The 23,802-nt window shown below is 38.9% G+C and overlaps 1 protein-coding gene across 3 annotated transcripts in view; it reads left to right on the top strand.

Annotated features, from left to right (window-relative positions):
- Positions 1–23,802, top strand: part of MYH10 (myosin heavy chain 10) — a 143,465-nt gene that overhangs the window by 82,581 nt on the left and 37,082 nt on the right. For all 3 annotated transcript variants that reach the window (XM_084647505.1, XM_084647506.1, XM_084647507.1), the window contains 13 exons: positions 1,885–2,028; positions 2,368–2,463; positions 7,358–7,476; positions 7,932–8,084; positions 8,627–8,800; positions 10,822–10,995; positions 14,819–14,933; positions 20,062–20,255; positions 20,515–20,636; positions 21,940–22,009; positions 22,114–22,274; positions 23,232–23,340; positions 23,427–23,558. In XM_084647505.1, the coding sequence (XP_084503631.1) occupies positions 1,885–2,028; positions 2,368–2,463; positions 7,358–7,476; positions 7,932–8,084; positions 8,627–8,800; positions 10,822–10,995; positions 14,819–14,933; positions 20,062–20,255; positions 20,515–20,636; positions 21,940–22,009; positions 22,114–22,274; positions 23,232–23,340; positions 23,427–23,558 (1,763 nt within the window). The remainder of the gene's footprint in view (positions 1–1,884; positions 2,029–2,367; positions 2,464–7,357; positions 7,477–7,931; positions 8,085–8,626; positions 8,801–10,821; positions 10,996–14,818; positions 14,934–20,061; positions 20,256–20,514; positions 20,637–21,939; positions 22,010–22,113; positions 22,275–23,231; positions 23,341–23,426; positions 23,559–23,802) is intronic.

The raw sequence follows: 23,802 nt of genomic DNA on the forward strand, positions 1-23,802 counted from the left end.
TTGGGGATTGATCCTGCTTTGAGCAGGGGGTTGGACTAGATGACCTTATGAGGTCCCTTCCAACCCTGATATTCTGTGATTCTATGGGGCCTCGCCTCTTCTCTGTATAGTTGTGGTAACTTGCATGTACTTACCCAAATGTGTGGCATATACCATTACTGGAAAAGTGGGTTTATACTGGACAGCTCCATCCTTAGTCACATTCCTTAAAATAAAGAACTGCTAGTATGTAGTAAAACTAAGGCTAAGATTTTGTCACATATTTTTAGTAAAAGTCAGAGAGATAATGGGCAAAAAAGAAAAATTCACTGAAGCCATGAGCTGTCTGATTTTTAATAAAAATATCTGTGACAAAATAGGGATCTGTGGGTCCCCACACAGTTGAAGCGGGGCAGCTGTGCAGGGGCTAGGAGCCGCCTGCAGCAGCTGGGGGCTGCTGGGTACCCCTGCAGCTCTGGGGGTCCCCTTCTGCCTCAGGAGCTGTAGGGTGCCCCCTATCTCCCATGTCAGCCGGGAGCTTGGGGGGTTCCCCTGCCATGGCTGGGAGTTTGAGGGTTCCCCTGCTGCCCTTGATGGCTTGGAGCTCCAGAGGCAGTGGGGTATCCCACAGCTCCCTGCCCCCACTGGTGGCAGGGGACCCTGCAGCTCCCGACCACCGCAGGCTGAAGTCAGAGGTCACTGGAAGTCACGGATTCCGTGAGTTCCGCAACCTCTGACTAAATCGTAGCTTTAAGTGTAACTATTAAACAGTGGTTGACCATGGCTATTCCAAAACAGGCAATTGGCTTCCAGTCAGCCAGTCAAGATTAATATATGTGATATATGTGATTTCAGTCACATGTGCATGCAGCTTAGCATATACTCACTTTAGGTGCACAAATACCCAGGGAGCATGGATGGATATGCATTACTGTGTGTGAATATACACATTTGAAAAATTGGTCCTATATCTGTTTCGCTTTAATGTTGAAGAGGAATCTGTGTGGTTAGGATTCCTGGGCTATCTCAACACTTTAAGTGTGTATATAAAAATCTGTTTGGACAGCCATCAGACATAGGCAGAAGGAATGTCTGTGGCCTTATCTGTACTATGGCAGTAAATGATCTAAGTTACGCTACTTAAGTTACCGTAAGTGAAGTTGACGTAGCTAGATTCACTTACCTCAGTGTCTACACCGTGTTGTGTTATCAGGAGATGCTCTCCTGCCAACTTCACCTCCCCGAGAAGAGGAGGATGAGTACAGAAATTGACGGGAGAGTGCTCTCCCATCAATTTAGCACATCTTCACCAGACCCACTAACCTGATGCTGCTGCATGGCCGGTATGAATACCTCCTCTAGAGCAGTAGTTCTCAACTTATTTACCGTTGTGGGTCACATCCAATACTACCTGTATGGCCCTGAGGATATCACATGGGCTGCAGCTCTGTGCTGATTGGGTCACAAGCAGTCTGTGGGCCACAGTTTGAGAACCACTACTCTAGAGGATTGAAATTGTAATTCAAAAAGAAAAGGAGGACTTGTGGCACCTTAGAGACTAACAAATTTATTTGAGCATAAGCTTTCGTGAGCTACAGCTCACTTCATCGTAATGCAGTAACCCTTATGCAGAACAGTGTCCCGTTCATGCCCTGTGCAAGGAGCTAATCCATTTTTTACAAAGCCAGCTTGAAGCTGTTGGTAATTGGGCCTTTTTATATTAAAGATTGTGCTGGGTTCAGCACTTGAACTCATTTCTAGAGTTAAAGAAGATTTGGAGTAACTGCTTGTAATTCAGTTTATTTAAATGCTGATATAACTGGTAGTCCATTTATTTGTTAGATTTTTTTTTTTTTAAATATTAGACTTGTGCACAAAGCTTTTACTTTTTTCCCTCCACTACAGCTGACTTGCTGCTTGAAGGATTTAACAATTACAGATTTTTGTCTAATGGCTATATCCCCATTCCTGGGCAGCAAGACAAAGATAACTTTCAGGAGACTATGGAAGCCATGCACATCATGGGCTTTTCTCATGAGGAAATCTTGTGTAAGTTAAGTCTTTTTGATTTCTGTAGTGTACTTGCTTTTTATGTAAAATTACAAAAACTAAATGAAACAAATGTTGACAACCAAACTTAAATCTAATGGAGTTTTAATGCTTTGAAAGCCTGTGGCAAACATTGTACCGCTTCAAAAACTTAAAGAAATCTTCTGATTTTTAAGCTAAAATTGACCTAGAATCAAGAAAGACTACTACATAGTGCAATAATAATTGTAAATTACTTTTTGAATTGGGCTTCAATGGGTGCCTAAGACTGGTGAGGAGGTGAATTTTATTAAGACGCAAACTTGACAAGAAAATGTTTGTATCTTTCTGTTAACACAGCAATGCTGAAGGTGGTGTCGTCAGTACTACAATTTGGTAATATTTCTTTTAAGAAGGAAAGAAACACTGATCAGGCCTCCATGCCAGAAAATACAGGTAAATTGGTCACACTGTGTGGCCTTTAATGACATTGATTGTGGTTTTCTGATTATAATTTGTTCATCAGATATTCTGAGAAGTTAGAAAGTATTTTTTTTCTTTTTTTTTTCTTTTCTGAACTTCCTCTATAAAGCTCTGCCAGAGAGAGGCCATAATTTGTAACAGTAACAGCCAGCATGGAACCACTAAAACTCTCCCATCTTCCACTCATCTTATACTCTCATCCACACAGGCATTAAAACTGCTGTCTACAGAATTCCATAAATTATTGAAGCTGTTTATAATTCTCCTAAACTTTGAACAAGCGTTTCAGCTGTAGCCTCATTAATTGCTTCTCAGCAAAGACTTAAATGTCAGGAAAAGAAAAGTGTACTTAAATCAGTGTATTTTCTTTGGTTCTTGACAGTCATTACGTTGCCAGTGAAAAGAATCCTGGAGCCAAGGGCAACTTCCTTAGTGAAATGGCTGAATTTAAGAAGTACTGTATTTAAACACTTATTTCTGAAATGACAGGGTAGTGTGACTATGATTTATTTTTACATTTTAATACTTCAGAGTGCAGTCAGTATTTGGTAGATGTGCTTAAAAAAAGAGACCGTCCCTTAGGCACTTCTAAGAATTTTCAGACTACTAGTTTAACCAGTATTTGGTCATTCTAAATCCTCTCTAAGAAAATAACATCTTTACAGTAGTTTAAAACTCAGCTTTGGTTAACTGCAAAGTGTTTAGCTGTTTTCCTATCTAAAAATTAGCTTTGATTTCAATAAAGCAGTAAGACACAGAAGCAACTACAGCTTCTTGCATAAGTCCTGATGTGTTGTGGTTTGTGATTATAGATGGGCACTTCTAACCTCTGTATTAGGAGTATCTTCAGTTAATTTTTATCACCTCTCCACTTTCTGGATATCAAAAGTGTTGAATGATAAAACAAATGTTGCAGAAAAGCTGGCTCAGATCTAAAATTTGTTTCATAACCTGAGCATCTGCTGCTGTTGCTCGTTTTTATCAATTTTTATATTTAGTACCCTAACATTCTTTGAGGGAGAAAGTGGAAGTGGGAGAGTTCTGAAATTTGCTGAGAACTTCATAGGCACTGAAGAACAAATGAAGCTTTATATGAAGAATGTTGTTAATTGACTTATTATGCAATGACCTAAAGCAATAAAATCCTGTCCAGAAACTTCAAGATGGTTATTGTCTTTTAGGGCTTGTCTACACTTCAGCTGCACAGCTGAAGTGCTTTAGGGGTTCTCCCACTGTCAGTGTAGGTGCTCCGCCTCCCATAGAGGTGGTTGTTCTCCTGTGGACTTAATGCTGTCTACACTGGGGTTTAGGTCTGTTTAACTGGTGGATTTTTCACACCCCTGAGCAACATCGTTATACTGAAATTTAACAGCCTTTTTTGGTTCAGGAAGCCTAATAACCTCTGAGTTGTTATAGCTGTAGTGAGCTGTACTGAAACAACTAATATATCCTCAGAACTTAGGGATTAAAATAATGCTTCGTAGATTTGGTGACAATTTGACAGTTATAGGGGAAGAATTCAAGACTGAGATATTCTTTTAATTTGGGCATCAAATGATCTATTTCTAGTGTACACTAATCATGTCTCCACTACAGAACAAAGTTGTTCTTGTGTCTCTCTATATAGTTTTGCACAATAAAAATGTGGTCGTTCTACATTAATAGTCACCAATAGATTATAAAAATACAAGCGAAATACAATTAAACAGCCAAAGAAAACAGTCCGTAAGCAGATGCAACATAATAAAACTATCATAAATTACCTGCCTTTCTATGCAGCATCTCACATATTTCACAGGTAAAACAGAATCATAATATGCCTAGCTCCGTCAGAGGGACACTTAGCAGATAAGATTCCAAACCTGAAAGGCCATGTCTTGCTCTTGGACAAAGCAGGAAGTTTTCACGTAGGAGGATGGTGGGCAAGACCAATATCCACTCTTGTGATCCCCAGTACAGTGCACCTTTCCCTCCCGCCCCCCCCCCCCCAGTGGCAAAAAGCTCAATTATTTTGCAGTTTTCAGAAACTGAAGAAGAGTCCTGCATCCTGTCCCTCTTTAATAAATAACCCTACTAACTTGGTAGTGCAATGGCTAGTGCTAGCCACTGCTATGTGGGTGACCCAAGCTTTAACTTTTGCTCTATGTGCTATCAGAGGCCTGAAGTCCTGAAAAGTGTCAGTTCCTGGAGGTGAAAAAATTGATTGCATTGGTTGATAGACTTCTCCAGCTAACTGAGAATGCAGGTCTGTCCTGAACAGTGGCTGTATCCTGTAAAACTGGTCATAGCTGTTTGTTTTAGTGACAAATAGCTGTATTGGCTCTGTAAAGTTAAGGAAGATTCTGTTCCTTCATGTGGATCTTCCAGCAGAACCTTTTATTTGGGTATAATCGGTTACCTCTGGGCAACACACTGAAAGCAGTCTATGACTATGGGACTACTTTGGTAGGTACTCTGGTGATAATGCAAGAGATGGAAAGAAAACAGTGTGAGTTTGCAGCATTTGCAATTCAATAAGGAACAAATTTGATCAGGATATACTGAGGATCACTGAACAGGAACCCCACAATTAAATTCAAAGCACTTTTTTTCTCAAAGAGGAACAGTACATACTGGCTTCAGAGAGAAGTTGTTGTCCTGTCTAAACCTGTTTAGCTGAAAGGAATGGGTCCTTTGAGGGTGCTGGGGATTTTAAAAACACCCCTCCCCCCCACCTCCACCTCCACATCCCCTTAGAGGAATCTTAAAGGATTAAGAGAATTCTTGAAAAGACTGAGGAGGAAAACAAACTTTCATTTTCTTCAGGAAGTCCGATTGCTCAGGACAAGTACTGTGGGTATGTTTTAACCTCCCACTGGTTGCAGTTCCTTCTCTCTCAACGTGAATCAGGCTAAAAATATGGTAGAACAGTCTTGTCAATTGACAAGAATCTATTCATCAAGCTTACAGCTACAGGTTCTCCCTTGCATGTCACTAGAAATGTCAATACATACATCCTCTCAGAAATGTAACCCAAATCCTCTAAAACCTTGAGATTAACCTCTCTTCAGAATCCAAACTGTCCATGTGATTCTAGAGTTCGTTCAATGTGTGTTACTCATCACGTTGTCTAGCTTGTAATAAAATACCATACCCAGAGACAACTAAAAAAGTGAGTTTTAGGTATTTTGGGGAGGAATGGAGCTTACGGGAAGGGGGGGGGGGGATTGCAAGAACATCGCTGCAAAGTGGACAGTATATTTAGACTTCTAGAGATGGATAATGCTGCTGCTAACTCTTGGTATCTGAGTAATGACAAAGGAGAAATAAGTGGGGGAGGTGTGAAGGAGTAACATTTTTTTATAAGCCACCCTTTCCACAGATACCAGATGAATATGCTGTAAGATGCAAATTCCTGGTGAATGTAGCTGTTCCTTTTCTTAGGGAAATTTGTGGGTACATGAGAGAGAATAGACAAACTTTAGATGCTGGCAGGGAGGCTCTTGAAACAATAAATCTTGTCTCTTAAATACCAATTTAATTTCATTTTTATTTTAAAGTTTGAGTGACTTTCATGCCATAAAAATATCAAGCCAAAGTGAGTTGTGGCTACTCAGTCTTGGGAGAGCAGGACTCGTCCTTAAAATGCCTAAGTATTGACTCGTGGGTGTCTAGCTCTAGCCACCCACATTTGTGTTTTCTAACTATTGTTTAGCATGTTGTACTCAAAGTCCATTTCCTCCTGTCTTACAGTAGAGTGAAAGCATAATGCCGAATTTTTGATGTTCTCGTTGTTGCCACATGGAGTACATGACCAAGCACAGAATCCAGGGCTTTGGGGCTGGGAAATACCATCTTCAGTACTAGATTGTCCCAGAAAGAGGGTTCCCCTTTCTTTTTAACAGACTAAATTGAAGGATGCCAAATCATCATATTGGAAAGATGAGAGGGACTAAAAAATTCATTTGCTAGATGTCCTTCTGAGAAAGCTTAGAAGCTGGCACACTTGAGAAAAACACTTAGCCCCAGAGCTAAAAATATCTAATGTGTGTCAGATTCATTTTTAGAAATCTTAAGTCACAAAAACACCCAACCTATTAATAGAAAATGTATAGGGAAGAGGATTGACATTGAAAGAAAATAAAGTAGAAATAATGTAGGTTTTGCCAAACCAGGAAAGGTCAGTGGTCCATCCAGTGTGATATTCTGCTTCCAGCATTCTTGTACCAGTTGCTTTAGGTAAAAGCACTCTGACACTGTTTCAGTGATGTGGCCTCAGACCAAAATCCCATAGCAATGCATTGGCATGCCTGCCTGCACTGCAGCATAGCAGTTTCTCTAAGCAGCCATAGGTCTACACTACAGTGTGTAGCTCTGCTTGAGCTAGTGCACTAAAAATAGAAGGGTAGCCAAGGGTAGTGTGGGTGGCAGCTTGGGCTGGCCACCAAAGTGTATGCCCAGGGGGTCTGGGCAGGCTTGTCGTCCAGCATATGTCTGTCTACCCAAACTGGGATGCACATTCCTAGCTGCAGTGGAGACATACCCTTATTGGCATCTGGCATATTCTATCAAAAGAATGAATGAGCTTTCATCAAAACCAACAATATTCAGCTCCAGTGCTTCCTAGGAATTTCCTGAACTAACCTGGGATTTGCTATACTAAATTAACAGGGATTCACTAATGTGTTTATATGATTACCACAGGTTCTGGGGTTCCTTATAGACACTAGTTGTAATAGGTTTATTTTTCACAAGGTTGATGCTGCTTCTGATTTCGGCATTGAGTAGTTGCTAAAAATCGTTGAGTTATCAACGGCTTGTTTCCTTAATGTTCTGGCTGGCCTGGAGAGTTTGGGGGTATTTAAGTGAATAACTTTATTACTTTCAGTTGCACAGAAACTCTGCCATCTACTGGGAATGAATGTAATGGAATTTACTCGAGCTATACTTACGCCACGCATTAAAGTTGGCAGAGACTACGTTCAGAAAGCCCAGACCAAAGAACAAGTAAGTTTTTTGATGTATAAAAATAAAATGAAGCTACAATTCATCCAAGGTAACTTTTCAGATGCAGTTAGTAAACTATGTTGATGCTAGTTTCTGTTCTGTTCCTTGTTACATCTTACTCTGTGTTTTTTGTATTTTCTTGCATGGCAAAAAACAAGACTGTATAGAGAGCAAGAACTTCTTTCCTTTCCTTGGCCTTTAGCTGATCTTGATTCTAATGTTGTTTGACATATCAAATGTAGAAAAGCAGTCTTAATTTTTGTTGACAATAGAATTGAACTTTATTTTTAATCAAATCATGTAGTATTTCTGCTGACTGTTTTCTTTCCTCAGTGGTATTAACTGCATTAAACTTGTTCAGTTCCCTTAACAGTTGTTTGTGATAACATCCATCTCCTTGTTCTTTTGATGACTCCTCGAGAATAAATAAATGTTTAATATGTTTTGATTTTCAGGCAGACTTTGCAGTGGAAGCCTTGGCAAAAGCCACTTATGAACGCCTCTTCCGCTGGCTTGTTCACCGCATTAATAAAGCTCTGGATAGGACCAAACGACAGGGAGCTTCTTTCATTGGCATTCTGGATATCGCTGGATTTGAAATCTTTGAGGTTTGCTAAAGAGCCAGTTATGGAAAACTAATTTATAGCTTTAAATTCTGTTTTCTATCTATCTATCACTATGTTCGTAGCCCTTACTGCTGACAATCCCAAATTGTAAAGTACTGTAAAGCAATTTGTTGCGAGAATGCTGTAAAGATTATATGAAGCATTTGATTAGTTTTGCAATGTATAAAGGTTCTGGCTACCCTAAATTACAATCCCAAATGTTTAAAGCCACAGTCTCTCTTCTAATCTGAGTTAAACACTCATGCGTGACCATTTATTCTGCAGCTGTGGATTTCTCCTGTAATATAGCAGTCTAGAGTGTACTACAGATAAGAATAACATCTCGTGGGTGAATTGAACTCATGTTTTATATACTAATTTCAGACCAAATCGCATCTTTCATTTATTGGATGTTAGGAAACTCTCCCTTAATAAAATCAGAAATTTGCCCTACCGGTACTACTTGCAAATGTAACAGAGGACATTTCATAAGATTATAAATTCTGCCATTGAGGTGGTATTCTAATTCGTGAAATATTTTGCAGCTGAACTCTTTTGAGCAACTTTGTATCAACTATACCAATGAGAAGTTGCAGCAGTTGTTCAACCACACCATGTTTATCCTGGAACAAGAAGAGTACCAGCGGGAAGGCATAGAATGGAACTTTATTGATTTTGGACTGGATCTGCAACCCTGCATTGATTTAATAGAAAGGCCTGTACGTTTCTTTCATTTCTTGTGGATTTCTGGGACCAGGTACCAGGCTATCTTATGGAACAGTCCCAAGAATTGGATTAACTTGAATATGTGACCACTGAGGACTGAATCCCATTATTTTTATATTAATTTTAGTCTAAGTATCCTGTACTCACTGGAGTAATCCTGTGTCCATTTGTGTGTGAGCCTATCTGCATACACATAGTGCACTGTTCTAGTCGTATGGGACTAAATACTTTGACTTACTGTTTATGTTGTTTCTGATGCCAACCAAGTCCTCATTGCTCTTATCTTCAAGCCTAACCATGTGATGGTATTATGGGTGCCTAATGTGGTGGCTCAACCAGAAAGCTCTTGAAGATTTAGGGTGAAATCCTTGCCCCTTTTGAAGTCAATGGTAAAATTCCCATCAACTTCAGTGGGACCAGAATTTCACCCTATAAATCTGCCTTGTGTTTGAGTGGGTCTTCTAAGACTGCAGCCTTTGGGAAACTGTTTTCTCAATGCACTTAGCTAAAGGATCCTGTCAGTTGCCCAGTCTCTGGGAACAGTAGACCACTCCAATCAACTACAGATAGCATGAGGAGCTGCTTAAGAGTCCAGAAAAAGAGCACCAATCTTGAGTGGCTATTCCCGCTTCCCCACTCCACCCCCCAGATCTGGCCTGAAGTTTATCCTGAAGTCCTCTGAATGACAGATAATTAAAATGTCACAATATACGCTTGTTTTGAGTTACGGCATCATTATGTAACATCTCTCTAGCATCTTCCTTACTGGAAATGCAATACCGAGCTAAGGGATTCCTCCCCTCCATTTAAGAAAATATTTTTTTTTTCCCCAGAACCCAGTTTTGCAGGCTATGACAGATGTGCAAAAAGAAGGATCAGTGGCATAATGATGGTTATGACCAGCGTTTTCATCTGAGTCCATTTTCATACTTTTTTTTCCAAATTTTGAGCTGTAATTGTTGTGAAGTTAATTCTTTCACACATTTTAATACACTGTTGCTGCATGTAATGCTATACTTGTATCCAGAGCAGCAAAAATCCAGCAAACCAGTTCTGTCTTTAAAAGTTAGTTTGCGGGGAGAGAAATCTTTGCAAAGATCTTCACTTTGAATGTGCAGTTCCAGAAAGAGGATCCAAATTCTGTCTCCTTGGAATAAAGAGCTTTGCCTGCCATAAAGTGTGAGGGAAGAAATGTGCATATTTTCACTATACAAAATATTTAGCATGAAATATTCTAAGACTTATGTTTAGTGGGTTTTAAGAGCCAAACATTGGTACCTCCTCAGTCTTCCTATAAATGAATTTACATGGGCACATGATGTCATGGAATGGTCTCAGATCGCCGTATCTTGTAAAATGTGGAGACTTGCAAATTCACAATGAATTGTTTTAAAGTGTAAATTTTTATAAATCAGTTCCTCTACTGTTAGGTTTTTTTTCTTAGACTTGCGTGTAGCAATCTGTTTCCCTTGGAAAAGATTACTGATGCCCTCAAACCAATCCCCACCAGTAAAATGAAAATAGTTGTTCCCTGCCTCATATGGATGCTGAGGATAAATACGCTAAACATTGTGAGGTATTCAGATACAGTGGTAAGGGGGATGTATAAAACCCTTAGATAACTAGGTAGAACTTTGCAGTTCACATAAGGCTTTTATTGACAAGCATTTGAGTTCTGTAATTCTACTGTTGTACACAAAGAAGTATGAGATTACTGTAGAACTGAGGATGTTTTTCAGGATGTGCAGTATGTGTACATAGTCTAAAATGGAATGGACTTTCTCGAACTCATTAGTCTCTTAAATTTGTCATTGGTGAAGTGTATTTAAATAAAATGGGACTTGAGCAAATGAAATCTCAAACTTCACACATTCCCTCCAGAAACAGGTTTTTTTTTTTTTTTTTTCTGGAGTGTAATGGGTTGGTGTATAAGATTTTTAGAAGGACTTAATTAAAAGTATGAAACCAGATGTTGAGATAAATTCTTGTTTAAATACACTGTTTGTTTTATTAGGCAAACCCACCTGGTGTACTGGCTTTGCTGGATGAAGAATGTTGGTTCCCTAAAGCTACTGACAAGACATTTGTGGAAAAATTGGTCCAAGAACAAGGAACCCACTCTAAATTCCAAAAACCACGGCAGCTAAAGGACAAGGCTGACTTCTGCATTATTCATTATGCAGGGAAGGTATGGATTGTATGTTGAACAATTTGAACTATTGTGTTATAAATAGACTAGTTTCAGCAAAATCTGCTAAAGCTTTAGCAATGATATTCAGCTATGTGCATGCAAACTCGGCTGTAGGAACAGTTTAGTTTTCTTTTTGTTAAAAAGATATTTGAGAGAGCTTTTACTGAAATCCCGATTGCTGGATCAGAACTTACAGTGGCGGAGCTGTAAGAAGATATTAAACAGATTTGCTTGAAGAGATTTAAGCTTTACAAATAATAAACTAAAAAGGGCTTTTGGTTCAGAAACCTCTTATGATTGCATCATTTCTATTTGTGGTAAAGTTGATTGCATAGTAGGTGGATCTTTTTTTATAGGGTTTCTCATTAAAAGAATTTAATTATTAAAATTGGCACTCTTAAAAGGTTTCAGATTTGGCAGCTTTTCAAATCAGTCCTCTATATTAGAATAGGTTCAGCAGGGCAGTGGCAATACCAGCTTCCTCTTCTTTGTTCCTCCAAAAGGAATATATCTTTTGAAAGAATCCTTTTAGGGCTAAGGCCTGGGCTACACTGTGGGGAGGGCGGTGGGTTTCGAACTAAGATATGCAACTTGCTGAAGTCTAAGTATTTTAGTTCGACTTTCCTGGCCATCCTCACGGCAGTGAGTCAACCATGGCAGCTCCCCCGTCGATTCAGTTTACTCCTCCTGCCGAGGTGGAGTACAGGTGTCGATTCAGGGATCGATTTATCACGTCTAGACGAGATGCGATGAACCGATCCCCGATAGATCGATCACTACCCACCGATTCTACGGGTGGTGAATGCATACCCTAAGAATGTATTTCAGTCATCATTAATCATTCCATTTTTGCTTCCCCTGCTGAGACTCTAACTGGCCCAGTTGTGATGTGGACAGTTGTTCATCAGGAAGTGGCTTTTTTTATCTGTATGTATTACCTACTGGATCTTCCATGGTCCAGACTTGAACCAGTGCCATTGAATTTTTCTGTTTTATACTTAACTGTTCTAGAATTCGTGCTTCTACTGGATTTGGGCTCCTCAGGCTAAATGAAAGCATTCCTCTTAGAGTGGATGCTCTCGACTCTTTTTTTTTTTTTTTTTCTTTTTTTTCCCCCTCCCATTACCATGACCAGTGATTCAGCTGTTTTTATGGTTATTCTCATCTGTATGGCACACACAGTAACTATGATCAACCTCTGGATGGATTTTACATTCATATGTGCACAGGAAACTCCCTGCTCATGTTGACAAGGAAGTTTAAATAACATACTCTTTTTTTTTTTTTTTTTTTTAAATCATGGACCAGTAAATGTCCCAGGAACCGGGCCTAAGTTTGACATAAGATCAGATACCCTGTCTTCTCATTCTGCTTCACTTTAAAACTTCCCTTCTAAAAGAATTGTGCTCCAAAACAAAATTGTAAAAAACTAATGCATTTCCATACCCATTAAAACTTTCTTCCTTAAAGGAAAACTCTTACCTTGTATAGCTAAACAAACCCATATATTTATCTTATCAGAATATAAAGTGAAACTTCAAATAGGTAACTTCGAAATACTGACACCTGTCACTTTTTCACAGTTCCCACAACTGAATTGTGCTTGTGTGTCTGAGCGCTCACGTTTTACCGATACGTCACAGCAGGAGGGCCAGTATGATAAAGAAAACAAATGTAAATAGAGAAATTTGGAATAATTTAGTATCTGCTTCGTGGCAGGAGGCAGTCCAATATTTCTTGCTGTGAAGAGTTGTCCACTTGTGTTATGGAGAAGAACAATCCAATTTAGACTGGCTTGGCCACTTCTGTGATACAGGCACTGTTGTGCAAATTTTTGTGGCAGGTGGAGGTGCTTAAAAAAACTTAGGAAATGTGTGTTGTCATGCAGTTCTACCAAAATTGAAACTCTTTGCGAAATCATGTTCATTTAAGCAAAATGTCATTTTGGAGGAAAAGAAGAGGGGGAAAAGTCTGACCTTGTCAGTGTCCTGTTTCAGCACTGTCAGTGGCATTTTTTGCTTTTTCCCCTTTTAAAGGACTTTTTGTTTTGAAACTCTTTATTTTGTATTATAACGTATAAAATAAAAAGTTAAAACCTTTACATTTTTGTCAAAACATTTTGATCTAAATATTTTTTTCATATTTTTCAGATAATTCCAAAACTTTCAGGTTCCATTCCAAATCAAAACAAAAACCTCAAAATCCTTCACAAAATGGTGTTTCTATCTCCGCACAGCCCTACTGGTCAGGTTCCTGTTAACTTCACTTGCTGTCTAACTGTGAGTTAGACCAGAGGTTTCCAACCTGTGTTGTGTGCTCTTCTGAGAGCTGGTTGCTCATATGGGTGCTGGCTGTTCTTTGTTTCTAGATGCAATTATGTTAGAATACACAAAGTACTTTTTGTAGTTTTACCCACCGTGATGTTAAATGATCACGTATATGATGGGGTGGACGACTAAACAATCTCTGTATTAAAATGGGATGTGCACACTATGAAAAGCTTGAGAGCGCTGAATTTATACTTGTCATCCTCATGGTTGGCAAAATCTTGGAGGTATTAAGTCCTTTGTCGGAGACTGATATCTCACTTTGAGCTGATGCCAAATTTTTAAAGGTGTCTAGGCACTTAGCTACCATTATAAAGTAAATATTTTTGAAATTCTGGGCTTGAAATATTAATTGTAGAAAACTTCAGTATTCAGCTGCTGAGCTGTATTTCTAATATCACCCCAGAGTATTCTGCAAGACTATCAAGATAGAAGCTTTGTTTGTTTTCAGTATTATTAAATAACAGTTCGTTGTCTAATTGCAGTAGTCATCCAAATCTAAAAGTATCAGTTATTTGCAACAGATCCTTAATTTACTCATCTTTGTAATTTAGCTGCATTAGTTAGAATCTTCTTATTTTACATGAGTTGTTTTGACATTTCCACAGTAAAGCTTCTGCTTGAAAATAACTTGTTTGAAAATGTTTTACCCATCATTGGTACAAGCAGCAAAGCTTGGCTGTCTCATCAGCAGAAGTTGGTCCAATGAAAGATACTGCCTCCCCCACCTTGTCTCTCTAGGCAGCAAATAAGATGAATAAAATGGGGGTGAAAGCAAAACTTTCTTTTTTGTAAAAAGAAGAGACTAACAAATATGTTAGAGACTAACAAATTTATTTGAGCATAAGCTTTCGTGAGCTACAGCTCACTTCATCAATTGCATTCAGTAGCTCACGAAAGCTTATGCTCAAATTTGTTAGTCTGTAAGGTGCCACAGGTACTCCTGTTCTTTTTGCGAATACAGACTAACACAGCTGCTACTCTAAATGTCACAAAAAAGAAAGGTTTCAAAGTTTAAAACTGCATTTGATAGCACTTTGTGCTAACAAAGGAGAAACAGACTGACACTGTCAGCCACATAAACATCAATAGGACACAAAAGGCATTTTAACACTTTTTCTTGAAAGAATAGAAGAGGGAAATTCAGAGAACACTGTTTAAAGGATCATGTATCAGAGGGTTTGCCACTTTTACAGATCCAGACTAAGAGTCCTGTGGCACCTTATAGACTAACAGACGTATTTGAGCATAAGCTTTCGTGGGTGAATACCCACTTCGTCAGATGCATCCGATGAAGTGGATATTCACCCACGAAAGCTTATGCTCCAATATGTCTGTTAGTCTATAAGGTGTCACAGGACTCCTTTTCCTGTTTTAAAGGATGTTTTCTTGGGAAATAGCTTTTTGAAAACCGTAGTTAAAACAGAAAACAAAACCCAAGTTAGCAGTGTCCCAATAACTCACCACATGTACCTTTGCTTGCTTCTTTATAGGTAGACTACAAGGCAGATGAGTGGCTGATGAAGAACATGGATCCTCTGAATGACAATGTGGCTACCCTTTTGCATCAGTCTTCTGACAAATTTGTTGCAGAGCTTTGGAAGGATGGTAAGAAAATATACTGCGACTAAGTGCAGATTTCATCATCATCTGAGATGTAATCTTGTTTGGATGAGTGTTTTGTTTACACTCTTTCCTGGTCCATAGCTGAAAATAATAGCAGCTTAATCCTGATAAGCTAGCCCTGATTAAACAGCCAAAACTATAAGCAGAGGGAGCTGGTTTGTTCCCTAGACCCTGAATTCAGTCCCTTGCACATGTACCATCCCTTAATTTAGCTGCTTTTTCAAAGCATTGCTGTGTATTGACAATTGCTCTGAGAGTCCTATCTGAAAGTCTTTGGGGTTAATCAGTTTCAGACTTGCTATAAAAAGCAGCAGGAGGGGCCACTTCTGGTGGTGCTGCTGCTTAACAATGCTGTTTTCATGAAATCAGATCTTACTGGGCTTCATGTCTGTAATGTGTGCAATATGTCTGTATCTTTTTCAAGCAAATTACAATTAATTAGCATATTAAAACATTGTAAAAAGTATTATTCCCATGGATTTGACCTTGCCATTTAGCTAATTATCTGCACATCAGCTAACATATCATCTTTCACAACTTCCACTAAAATAATGTAAAAAGCACAGTTAACCATGGAAACACTTTGCAAGAGCTGTTTGTTTTTTATTTATTTATTTATGTTTACACTCACTCCAGTGTATTATGCTACATTTTCATATTTGGGAGCATGCCATTGTCTGTTTTTTGATACAGAAGACACCTGAGCAATAGGCTTAGTATTGAGTTTCCCATATGATTTATGGGATGAAGAACGCTTAATGATTTGTGATTCAGCTACAGAGAGCAGTTTTATGAAGTATATTTTACTCTGAAATCTGTCTTAGGAAAAAGGCTTTTGTTTTTGTTTTTTTCTCAAGTAAATCCACTTCCCCTAAAAACACACATCAGTCCTAATACTCAAAACTTGAATCTAAGGATTACTGAAATGTGCATGGAATATGTGTGGTCTAATTGCTTTTGTAGCACAATTTAAAGTTTGCTTGCGATTGTTAAAATGTGTTCTGTGTACTAACTAAGTGTCTTGTGTATCTGCTCTTCTGTCTTTCTGTTTTTGCTGTTTCTCTACCTTAGAGATTCAGAATATTCAGAGAGCATCTTTCTATGACAATATTACTGGTCTTCATGATGCACCAGGTGAATGTATATAAAATCATAGGCAGGATTGTACCTACAGGAAAACCATTTTTGCTTATAGGCTTGCACGAACTGTTCATTTCATGCTAAATTTAGATATATCTACAAGGCAAGTGACTTTGAGTGCATACCTATTCAATTGCTACTGCATACATATTGCATCTTATATTTTATGCACTGCACTTAAAGCATTGCAGGTTAAAAGGTTTATTACTGCTTCCTACTTCTATTTTGAGACGCCAGATTATTTCTCTGATTGAAACAATACTCTGATAGGTACAGGTATTTGAAATCACTTGTAGGATTTTCAGTATTCTCATCTTTGTTCACAGCCCAACTTTAAGAAAAATTCTAAAGCATTTTAACACTTATGTGCTCTTAAAAAAAACAAGTAATTTGACTTGTGAACATTTTAAGTGGTACAAATGCAGTTGTACAGTGGCTCGTTTCAAACTCCTGTAAACTTGTTTTCACTTAAGAGCTATCTAATGTTTGCTTTCTCTACAAACTCTCCCTTGATTTTTTTTTGTGAGGAATTGAATTGATATTTGCAGTTTATCATATGAGTTCGTCCAGAACACTTAAATTACTACTTCCCACCCCGCAAGAGTTAGAAAGTTTTTTTTTAAAAACAAATGGAAAAACAACAAAAACCACAACAACTTATAATAGGCACCCTTAAACTTAAGTTTTGCTTTACATTACCTCATTACTTGCAGTATTCCCTTTATTTCTGTAAACTAGCAGTATTCCTGTTACTTTCCTAAAATAAGTACTGAAGTTATGTTGTTCAGTTATCCAAGGCAGCTGAAAGGTTTTTAAGTTACCACTGTATTTCACGGGCCACCTTTAAGGAAAAGCTGACAGTCATTTACCTTTGTTTAATAAATAAATAAATAACCTGTACTTTCATTTTATTTATTTTTGTAGTTTTCAGATATACCTAGATGGTTAACTTGGATTATACCCACACAATTTAATGTTTCAGTTATCACAGAGCTGTAAAATGCAAGTTTGTGTGTGCTTAGTTGTTGCTGTTGTCTGTTTACACACAGTATCTTTCTAATATTTTACAAACTGCTGGTTTCTTGCATACGCTGTAGGATGGCTAAACATATCTTTGAATCCCATTTCTGGTGTAGATTTGCATTCTGCTTTCGGCTAAATGTTTAGGACATGAGCCTATAAACACATTAGCTCATGTATAGCCAGTGGAACTACTCAGCTGCTTAAAATTAAACATGTGGTTTAATATCTGTAAGATTTGGGCTCTAATTTCCAATTACTTTGTTCACTTGTCACTAAGCTACACCTACTAAAGGGTGACCATACTGTCCAAACTCATTACGCCACATACATTCAGATTCTAATCTCAGCGTCAGCAATAGAATGATGTAAATCATACTTTCAGGGTGGGGGACTCTATCCTAGGAAGCAGTGATTCTGAAAAAGGTTTTCGGGTCATGGTGGATAATCAGTTGAACATATCAGCTGAACATAAGCCCGCAGTGTGGCCGAAAAGGCTAATGCAATCTTGGGATGCATAAATAAGAGTAGAGAGGTTATTTTACCTTTGTATTTTGCACTGGTACAACTGCTGCTGGAATACTTTGTCCAGTTCTGGTGTCCACAATTCAAGAAAGATGTTGATAAATTGGAAAGGGTTCAGAGAAGAGCCACAAGAATGACTAAAGAGTTAAAAAACCTGCCTTAGAGAGAGTGATAGACTCAAGGACACCTCTATATTTAGCTTAACAAAGAGATAAGGGGTGACTGATCTACAAGGCTGTAAGTACTGCATGGGGAATAAATATTTGATATTGGGCTCGTCAGTCTATCAGAAAGAGATATAACACGATCCAATGGCTTGAAGTTGGAGATAGACAAATTCAGACTGGAAATAAGTCATACGTTTTTAATAGAAAGTAACCATTGGAACAATTTACCAGAGGCCATGATGGATTCTTGAACACTGGCAATTTTTTAAATTCAAGATTGGATGCTTTTCTAAAATTTCAGCTTTAGAAATTATTTTGGGGGAGTTCTGTGGCCTGTGATACACAGGAAGTCAAATTAGATGATCACAGTGTTCCCTTCTGACCTTGGATTGTATAAATCTATAAATTATGAAAATATGAGAAGCTGGTTCCAACTTGAAATATAAAACATTGTCATTTATGAAATATTGTATATGAAATAAGTAGACAGAACCAATTCTGAAAGCATTGTTTTGTTTGAATGACTCTAGGTATAACTACACCTCTACCCCGATATAACGCAACCCGATATAATGCAACCCAATATAACACGAATTCGGATATAACGCAGTAAAGCAGCGTTCTGGGGGGTGGGGCTGCACGCTTCGGCAGATCGGCGTGTCTGGCTCTGACATGCTGCTCTGAGCGGCGTGTAAAGGGTGCCAGGCTGGGCAGAGGGGTTGGATAAGGGGCAAAGGGTCTCAGGGGGCTGGTCAGGGGACAAGGAGCAGGCAGGGTTGGATGGTTTGGAGGTTCTGGGGGCAGGGCGGTCAGGGGACGGGGAACGGGGTGTTTGATAGGGTGTGGGAGTCCCAGGGGGCCTGTCAGGGGGCGGGGGTGTGGATAGGGGTCGGGGCAGTCAGGGGACAGGGAGCAGGGGGGTTGGGTAGGGGGTGAAGTCCTGGGGGTGATTAGGGACGGGGGGGGGGGTCCTTTGGAGGGGGCGGTCAGGGGACAAGGAGCAAGGGGGCTTAGATGGGGGTGGGGTCTTGGGAGGGGTGGTTGGGGGGTCTCTGGAGGGGGTAGTTGGGACAAGGAGTAGGGGGGGTTAGATGGGTTGGGGGTTCTGAGGGGTCAGTTGGGGCAGGAAGTGACTATTAATAATGGAAATGCTCAAGGCCAAAGCAATTTCAATCTAATGCGGTTTCACCTATAACGCGGTAAGATTTTTTTGGCTCCTGAGGACCGCATTATATTGGGGTAGAGGTGTACTTGTTCCAAGCTTACCAGCTAGAAACTGATTACCAGTGCATACTGTATGAATTCAGTAATGAGAAATGCCAGCTCCCAGCATCAAGGTATTGAGCTTCCTTTTTGGATAAGAAATGAAAGATTAGAAAAAGTGTCTATGGTTAGTTCACTTTGGAAATTTTGGCTTTTGAGTTACATTCAGACTCCTATGCTTCATGAAGAAAAAACTGTAGAGATATCTAGTAAAAATTTTAAGTTACTGAATGTTTTTGATTTTTTTTCTCTCTTCTGAAGTCTCTTTTCTGATGCTTTATTGCAGCTTTGGAACACCTTTATGAAATTTTGTTCTGTGCTTTTTGTACTTTAAAGCTATTGCACTTTTGGCTGAGGAAATCTGTACAGTTTGATGTTAAAATAACTAAGGCCTTTCAAAACTCCAGCATATTTATCTCCCCTTTCTTTCACTGAAAGCATAACCATCTATAGAGGAGCTAAGAGGAAAACTCTTTTCAACTAGTCTCCAGTATACATCAGGGCTTTTATTTCATTCTATTAATATTTATAGAACATATATGTGATTATTCTAATCTAAGAAGATGTGCAGAGTTTGTGCAGTTCAAAGTTTCAAATATTCAGCCTTGAATTATTTTGCCTTTAGAAGCTTTTTTTCACATCATTCATAACTTGCAGTTTCCAAGTAATTCTCTTTTGCTCATCAGTCAAGAGTTCACTTAAAATAGAGACAATGGCTTTATTGGTGCATATAGAACTTCAAAATAAAGAGCTGGATGTTTTCGTACATAGTTGTCAAAGCTACAGTATTCTGCCATATAAGTTTGTGGCTTTCAATTCCGCTGCTTCTGCACAGTGTCCCGAACACATGCTGTGACTGTCTTGTCTACTGATGGCATCTTCTACCATTTGTTCCACAAAGCTTTTGCTGCTGCACTGTCACTCCTGTGTACTGCATATTTTTATATCTGACTAATGTTAAGATCTGCTTAATTTTATTTTCTTGTCATTCCCAGTGGACCGTATTGTGGGCCTGGATCAAGTCACTGGTATGACAGAGACTGCTTTTGGCTCTGCATATAAGACCAAGAAGGGCATGTTTCGTACTGTTGGACAACTGTACAAGGAATCTCTCACCAAACTGATGGCAACTCTCCGAAACACTAATCCCAACTTTGTTCGCTGCATTATTCCAAACCACGAGAAGAGGGTATGGGTTGAACACCAGTTTTGTCCTCTTAACAATTTTTGACCTGAAAATCACTATCTGGGTTCTAAATGGAGACCTCATACAGATGCACACTGTATTCCTCCTTTCAAAATAGGGAGAGTACTTAAGATATTCATACAGGCAGAATATTTCTTCTGTATCATGTGTACATGGAAACATAGGTGAAGTCGTGAAAAATTATAACTGTCTTTCCTTCATAAGTTCAGAGTACAAAGGTATTCTTTGTTTCCTTGTCCAGGCTGGAAAATTGGATCCACACCTGGTTTTAGATCAGCTTCGCTGTAATGGTGTCCTGGAAGGAATAAGGATTTGTCGACAAGGATTTCCAAACAGGATAGTATTCCAGGAATTCAGACAGAGGTATGACTAGCTTGGGTTTTTACAATTTATTTTTTTTCAGTTAAAACTTACACAACAGTTTGGGGGGTGGTTTAAATTAAAAAAAAAAAAAAAAAGAAAAGAATCTGGAGGTGGTTTGAGGCTGAAGTGCTGAGGGGAGGGTGTTTGGGATACTTCCTATTTTCCCTTTCCAACACCAGTCGTCTTTCTTTTGCCATCTCATGTCTCTTCCCACGCAGTTCCAAACCATTCTCCACACAGGCACCCAAGATTCCAGACGTTTAAAAATAACGGCAGACACAGTTTTTCCTGAAACTTCTTTAGATGTTGATTATATTTAAAGTAAGCCAGAGTAGTGTCATTCGGGTCTCAGGGAGGAAAATGTTTTCTTTCCTTTTTTCTTGATTTTTAGAGTAGGAAGGTGAACGAGGGTTGGTCAAATTTTTGTGACTTTGCCTCCTGGTGGTAAGCGCTCTTGTGTGTGAGTGCAAAGGCTCTTTACTTTAGGTAGGTGTTAAGAAAAGCTTACTGAATATACTGATTATATTTTTAGAAACAGAGTAACTGGAATGCTAGCAATTGTACATTTTGTCCTTTTCTGGCAAAATTGTAAAAAGCGCTAGAATCCCATTTTTCAAAAGCGAAATGGGTGTTTTGGTGCCTAAGCTACTTTTGAAAATGGAACTTAAAGTTTTTTTTAACACATTTTTGAAAATCTTGCCTTGGGTGTAGCTTCCTTTTTCAATGGTGTAAAAAATATTTCCTAATGGATCAATTGAAACATTTTCTGGATAAACTCTCTTTGAAGTCATTCCCCACCCTCTCCCCCAGTGGGTTTGGCAATTCGCAGCTTACCAGGGTAAACAGCCTATTTTGGTCTTTCTTCCAAAAAGCAGTACTTCAAACACACACTCTCTCTCTTTTTTTTTTTAAAATATATGGAGAAAGACTTCCCACACCTCTCTTCTTAGTGCATTTGTGTCAGTTCTGAAACACTTTCTGGGTATTCACAGGTATAGGAATAAAATACCTAAATGTCAAGAAGCCAACTCAAGGAAATTTGGCATTTTAGACATTAACCTTTCCTTCTCCAAACAGTATCTTATCTTAAGTATGCGCGTGTGATGGGTGATGGTTCACTTCTTGTCACACGCTGCTGGTGAAAACATTGAGGCTACCAGTTCATTCTTCTCCCTTTTTTGTGAGAAAAGTCTCACACTTACAGTTCAGAAATAAAGAAAATCAATGCCAGTTTGCTAATATGGTTGGGCTGGCGGTGATTCGTTAGTGGGTCCAGTGGTTTTGTTCTTTTCTTGACTTACAGGTATGAGATCCTTACTCCTAATGCAATCCCTAAGGGTTTTATGGATGGCAAGCAGGCTTGTGAACGAATGGTAAGCATTTAGTGATATTTAGATGTAAATCATTTAACATTTGCAGCCAAGAGTACATTGTTTTGTGCTCTTTGTTATAAAGAATTGATTTGCCTTTCATTTAGATCAGAGCATTGGAGCTGGACCCCAACTTGTACAGAATTGGACAGAGCAAGATTTTTTTCCGAGCTGGTGTCTTGGCACATTTAGAAGAAGAACGGGATCTGAAGATCACAGACATCATTATCTTCTTCCAAGCTGTCTGCAGAGGATACCTGGCCAGAAAGTGAGTGAATGAGCAACTGAAGTGGCCATCTAAAGTCGAAACTTAATCCTTTTAAAGTTCTAATACATACTTTCTTATAAGACGACTTGGCTTAACCCAGTAAATTGTATGATCTTCAGTAACAGTTGTTTTAGGTTTGACAAGCTAGTGAATTAACAGATCGAATAATGGCTACTGGCAAGCTTGCAAGCCTAAACTGACACTCGCTGAGGATCATGCGATTTATCATAGTTCTATAGTCCAGCAAGAATGTCTTGACAAAGGGGTGCATCTTACCTTTTTGACTACCTCGTGGTGCCATTCTTTCTTTATTTTTTTTTAAGAATTTCATTTAATTGTTTCGCATTTTTGAGTTGAAATAACTCAGGTACATTTTTATCTAGCTAAAGCTAAGCCTACTGGAGACCATAAAGTCTTACTCCTTTTTGTTACTGTTACTGTTCTAATATATTAGTGTGTTAAAATATTTGACCAATATTTGGTCAGTTGACCAGTTTATTTTTGGACCAGTCAAATGCCTAGCCCTAAGTTGGTTATGCGATTAGTATGAAATTGTAATTTTATTTTCATTACCATTGAATGTCTTAATTATAGCTTGGGTGGTTATGTATTGATGGCTTTAAAAACTCTCTTGCTCTACCAGTATGTCTCAAACCTAACCTGGAGGGCCACCTCTAGGATTCAAGGGAGAGTTCAGTCTTTGAGGTCATTTGTGGGACTTTTAGCACAGGGGTCAGCCTATCACAAACGCTCTTTGTAATATGAATGCTGAACTTGGGTCTTAGCTTGATCCTTAGATGAGAAATGATCACTCTAGAGTTCTGTTTCCCATAAATCGGGTTAGTCAGCCTGTTGTGGTTTAAAAGTGTTCCAGAATGATCACCTAACTACAAATACAAATATACTTTATGCTTGGCCTTACTAAGTGTGGAAAATGTTTTGTGCTTCTGCCTTTAGGGCCTTTGCAAAAAAACAGCAGCAGTTAAGTGCATTAAAAGTCCTGCAGAGGAATTGTGCAGCGTATCTAAAATTAAGGCACTGGCAATGGTGGAGAGTCTTCACAAAGGTTGGCTGTTTTCTGTCACTTTCTTTAACACACTATGCTACACGTTTTCCTCCGTACACACAGTTCACTTTCTAATTCCATTGCAGGTGAAGCCTCTTCTGCAGGTTACTCGACAGGAAGAAGAACTTCAGGCTAAGGATGAGGAGCTGCTGAAGGTGAAGGAAAAACAGACAAAAGTGGAGGCAGAACTTGAGGAGATGGAGAGGAAACATCAGCAGGTTTGTTGTGCTAAAGATCAAGTCTCTAATGGCCAGGTACTGACCTAAGTCTTGTGTGAAGAACTCCTTTTGACATCCGTGGGAGCTCTGTGGACAGAGAGCATTGTACAGCAAGTGATTAACTCTATTATGTGAGACAAGACCACTTGTTGATTTCACTCATTTACCTATGGATCCAAACCTGACAAATCATCTTGTTTCAGAACAGAGGGACAGGTATTTTGACAGCCTTTTCTGTGTTTTT

The sequence above is a fragment of the Lepidochelys olivacea genome, assembly GCF_965140295.1.
Source record: "Lepidochelys olivacea isolate rLepOli2 genome assembly, chromosome: 14".
In the NCBI taxonomy this organism is placed as follows: Eukaryota; Metazoa; Chordata; order Testudines; family Cheloniidae; genus Lepidochelys; species Lepidochelys olivacea.